Source organism: Elaeis guineensis, chromosome 16, assembly GCF_000442705.2.
Source record: "Elaeis guineensis isolate ETL-2024a chromosome 16, EG11, whole genome shotgun sequence".
Taxonomy (NCBI): Eukaryota; Viridiplantae; Streptophyta; class Magnoliopsida; order Arecales; family Arecaceae; genus Elaeis; species Elaeis guineensis.
In genome coordinates this window covers 43,317,500-43,322,594 of record NC_026008.2, presented here as the reverse complement: position 1 = coordinate 43,322,594, position 5,095 = coordinate 43,317,500, and the positions used below count along the sequence as shown (strand labels likewise).

Here is a 5,095-nt window from a genome sequence, read left to right as displayed (position 1 = left end):
GTGGTGATTGTTTCTTATCTGGTTTTACGCTAGTATGGGTATGTGTGCTTGAGATTGGGTGAATAAATGTAGTCACCTCCCTGAAAGAAACAGTCATTCTCGTTTCTTCTTCTTGAGAATATGGATGACAGAAGCCGACAAACCCAGGTCGGCAAGAACTCTGTTCACACAAACCACACCTAGCTGGAAACCACAGGACTTCGATCGATTCACTGTAAGGTCAAACAAATTTCATGCATGATGAACAAGCCTCGTCTAGCATCAATCTCTCATCTTTATTTTATCACATACACATACAAATACAAAAAGTTTCTATTTTTTTTTATGTAGACATACGAATACAAAAGTTGCTGCCAACCTAGATAATCCCAAGGACTCTTCTTCCTCTTCCTTTCTGTAAACGTTATCATGTAGAATGAGAGGCAGAATTATGTAAGAGAATGAGGTGGTGAGGCTTATTTCAATCGCCACCAGCCACTTTTATACCTGTAAACTTTTTTTTTGTCTTTTTTCTTTTTTTTTTTCCAAACCACTAGAAATTGGCATACCCTGCAAAAAAAGTCAGCAGTCATTGACTTTTGGCCTCGTCCTTTCCCTGGGTCAGCTTCCTGGACTCAAGGAAGTTCTTGTGCTTGGTGTCACAGGAGGACATGTAGTCGAGGAAGGCAGCGAAGTTGGTGTCCTTGTATAGCCTTGGGTTCTTCTTGTTGACAAGCTCGGGCGAGGGGCTGACCATTTTGTCGGGTGGGAGGCTGTGGAGGGATGCGACCGACATCCTAGACGTTGAGGAGTTGACAAGCACCCGATGCAGCACACTCTTGTACATTCCATTGCTGAATATCTGAGCCAATAAAGATTTAGATGGAACCATCTGCTCGGTAGGTCCAAAGAACAAGAATTGGACAAAGAAGTAAGCCAAATTTTGAGAATCTAAAGAAAGAAAGTTGAAGAGGAGTACAAAAGGATTAGCTATTTGGTGCAACGCCTGTAAATTTTAGATGAAATGACCCTTGTGATGTGGTGCCTTGTCTGAGTGAAATTTTTAATTGGATCAAATCCACTATTGAGTTGATGGATCGGTCCAATCATAAAGCAACATGGCTCTGGTTCTCTTTTTCCTTCTTTCTTTTTCTTTATCCATATTTGGCTATATTGCTTTGTGATTGGACTGGTCCAGCGGCTATCTAGTCCATCTACTAATTACTCTCTAGAAGAGGAGAGGAAATAAAGAGATACAGTTTATGAAATTTAACAAAATAACAAGACCTAGCTGGGGCGGATCTCCCGCATCCCTCAATTTTCTACAGTATATACATCAAATTACAAATATATAACCCCTTAAAATTCTAAAAACCAAGTCATGTCCCATGGAAATACAAAAGGTCATGACTATATTTAATTATTATCATGCTTGAAAGATAAAAAATTTTATAGAAAGGGACCTATCACTCAGATAATTTATTTCATGTGAAAGCAACATGCAATTAATATAGTTTATCATGCTGACTTATTACACTACAGTATTCATATACTAAAATAATTTTGCTTAAAAATCATAAAAGCATTTTAATCAATATACCGACCTCGAAATAATTTTGCTTAAAAATCATAAAAGCATTTTAATCAATATACCAACCTCAAAATGATCACCAATGTTTACTACTAGGGAGTTGGGGACGGGCTCTACAGTGACCCATTCTCCCTCACATTGGACCTGGAGGCCCTCAACATCGTCTTGGAGGAGGAGGGTGAGGAAGCCATAGTCGGAATGGGGCGGCATTCCGAGTGTAAGATGGGGCTCAGGGCAGGCCGGATAGCAGTTTACGACCAGTAGGTGCGAGCCATCATCGTCAAATTCCCGGAGAATGCTGGTGTTTACCCCCAACGTTTCAAGGATCGCCTCCATGAGGGCTAAGAAAAGGGATTTCGCTTGCATGGCATATGACGTGACCTCCTCCCTGCAAGGAAAGAATAATAATAGGATTAGCTCTTAGATTTCGATTAGAGGTTAATTAATTAATTGGTTGTCGTACGTTCTCCAGACAAAGGAATTGGTAGCCTGCACGCCTAATTCTCACGTGCGTCAAAGCATTCGATGCAGCAAAGTTATATGTGCAGTCTGTACCCAAAAAGTGTGCGTGTCCCTTTTCCCGTAGTGGTAACGAGTTAATTTATGCACAGAAGATTATCGTACCATCGTCAGCCTTTTCACGTGCTTGTCAACGTGTGGGCTTTATCCTACCACTAGTAGGTTAGGTTGATGGTTATGGTATCCCTGCAGCGAAAGAAAGATTTATCTTTCTCCACACAAATTTATTATTGAATCGTGCAATAGCCACTTTAAAATCTATAGAGGTGTTCAGAGTGTCCAATGCTTTCTTTGGATTACTAATGGTGTTATTGGATATTAATTAAGATCTAACATCTTTCGATTCTAGAAGCATACAAAAATACATATATTTGTGTTAATGTGAAAGAGATAGATGGTATGCAGCCGATACAAACATATACAGTGTATATATGCATTATCTATATATAGTCCTATGGTTTCTAATTAATGTACTGTTTGTTTGTTTTTTTAGTAGAAAAATAATGTTGGTGGGGATGTACGTCATCACTAAAGTTGATAAATATTCCACACTGTTAAGATTTAATTATTAGAAAGGCTAGAGATAAAGTTAAGTTCTGACCTTAAGTCGCTTGGAGAGGAGGGCCAGAATGGAATAACGGTGTCCAATGGATGGCAGTATAGCTTCAAAAAGTCTCTCCAACAGAAAACACCATCCTTGGTCTGATTGAAGCTGGTCCCATACCTCACCGGACTCCTTATGTCGGTAGACATGTGCTTCACTCTCTCCTCGAAAGGCAGCTTGAAGAACCTCCTTCCAACATCAATCATTCTCCGCATAGCATTGCAAGAAATATTATGGTTCACAACCTATATATATATATATACAAAGCAAAATCAAATCATCACTAGGTAGTAGTATTCATTCTCGAAGAAGAAAAAGACACATGACAACTACCTGAAAGAAGCCATACACCTTGCAAGCTTCGGCCAGGGATTCCAGAACTTGGGAGCGATCGGATGTATGCAGGCGAGCAAGATCGATGATGGGCAGCTTAAGGTTGAGACAAGTGCTGGTCCTTTCTTTTTTCATGATTAATTGAGGCCGTTCGGAGACCGGCAAGATATATTTTCTAGGGACTTTTGTGATGCCACTCTCACAAAGGTGCCTTACTCCCTTCATGTATGTGCTCTCTGCTGACTCCTGGCCGTCGATCTCTAGGTCCATTACCATTTCCTTGGGATAGAAAGGGAGAAGGAAACAAGTGAAGGAAATGAGAAGAAATGATGTGGGTGAGGAGATGGGGAGGAAGTGGTAAAGGGGTGAGGTATATATAGGTAGAGGAGAGAAGAAAAACTATTACAAAACAGGGAGGTTTTGTGAGAATGCAGCAGACGGTTTCCCGGGGTGTCGTTAATCCGTTGACAAGTATTTTTTTTTTTATTATTATTATTGACCGGTATTTGGGTCAGACCATGAGCCCCCCCCCCTACAAGGGATGACTTCGAATAAATTTGCGACCAGGCTTGGTGGGGCCAGAAGATATCCTGTTTGATATGAAACAGCACTCGGTACTTTGATTTGATCTTGTGGCCGACACGTCATATTGAAGAAATTTTTCTTGACAGTGCCTCTACGTCATAGATTCGCTGATATGGATTCAAATACTCTGCATAGAATAGAGTTCGCTGGGGAGCTTTTAGTAACTTTCTTTTTTTTCTTTTTGAGTCTCTACCACTCTTGCAAGGCCTGTGGGCAGAAGCTAAGAGAGTTGACTGCACTGGTATTTTAACAAAAGGAATTATTCACGTTGGATATGTTTTATTCCTCCCTAGCGCTTGAATTGGCTGGAGGATCCTGGAATAATATTTCAGCCCACCGCCGCTATGCTCGTCAGCGATTGAAGGGGTAAATTGTGTATAAAGTAGGAGGAGGATCATTACCTTTCAACCCCACGCAAATTGGAAGGGTGTGGATCAAGTAAAACTTTTTTTTTTTTTTTCTTTTGAGAAGTTTTTGAAGAATAGGATAACTATTAATATAATGAATGGTTGAGGTTATTTCATCAAAAAAATAAAAATAAAAAATGAATGGTTGAACCTGTGCCTCTTTCCCCCTAAGGTGCGCAGATGTGTCATGGATTCCATCCTGATCTGATCAAACTTTCTGGCTAAGTTAGATCCTAGATTTTAAAATAAACAGGTTGGGTGTGCCCGAAGCTTAGGCTTCATTTGTTCATTAATTGTTTTGACCTGATAATTTCTTATAATACAGCAGAGCATATTTAGACTAGATCATATCCGCTTGCCCATCTTAGTCGGGCATTCCACCGTGCCTATCTTTCAAGGCAATTTTAATATATATATATATATATATATATATATATATATATATATATATACAGGTTTTGCTATATTCTCGGGTTAGCTTATAGTTTTTTTTTTTTTTCCAAACCAAAAGTCGTCATGCATTTATAGTCTTAAGGACACTATTGAGATCTAGCTAGAGATGACAACCAACTTAGTTGCTCCCTGCACGGTGCATGCCAATAATCAGATATGACATTGTCTGCTTAGACTTTTTTCGCAACGGAATTGACTTCCTAATTAACTCAAATCATACACGTAAAATATATCATATCCAAGTTAATGTCTCGATACACTACTGAAAGCGGAGCCAACTCAAGAGACCGGATTCAAACTATTTCAGATGTCGTATTTGGTCCATGTGAGCTTTGAAACAAACCCAACTCCATTAAAGCCTCTTCATTTAAGCAAGTTTAATTCAGATGTGAAGCTTAGAAACTCAAAGCTGGTTGGGTCATATTCTTGGTCATGCTCATCCGGATTTTGAGCCAACTCATTATTCCTAATCTAATATTATTATTAGTTGGAGTTGGAGAGACAGCAGTGAGAGAGAGAGAGAAGGGTAGGTAGATTATATATATATATATATATATATATCAGGAAAATAATGGAAATAAATACCTCCATATCAGAGAGAGAGAGATGGAAATGGATCTTCTG

General features: G+C 39.3%; 1 protein-coding gene across 2 annotated transcripts; it reads right to left on the bottom strand.

Moving 5' to 3' along the window:
* Window positions 1–256: 256 nt before the first annotated feature.
* LOC105059051 (probable 2-oxoglutarate-dependent dioxygenase SLC1) lies at window positions 257–3,387 on the bottom strand. Of its 2 annotated transcripts, none has more exons than XM_019855307.3 (4): window positions 3,027–3,387; window positions 2,691–2,938; window positions 1,637–1,958; window positions 257–871 (listed from the first exon to the last, which is right to left on the bottom strand). In XM_019855307.3, the coding sequence occupies exons 1-4, from the start codon at window positions 3,300–3,302 to the stop codon at window positions 569–571; spliced, it is 1,149 nt and encodes a 382-aa protein (XP_019710866.1). In that variant the 5' UTR covers window positions 3,303–3,387; the 3' UTR covers window positions 257–568. The 2 variants fall into 2 exon arrangements, with proteins under 2 accessions (XP_019710866.1, XP_010940496.1); XM_010942194.4 differs by having other exon boundaries at window positions 257–841; window positions 3,027–3,384.
* Window positions 3,388–5,095: the final 1,708 nt, after the last annotated feature.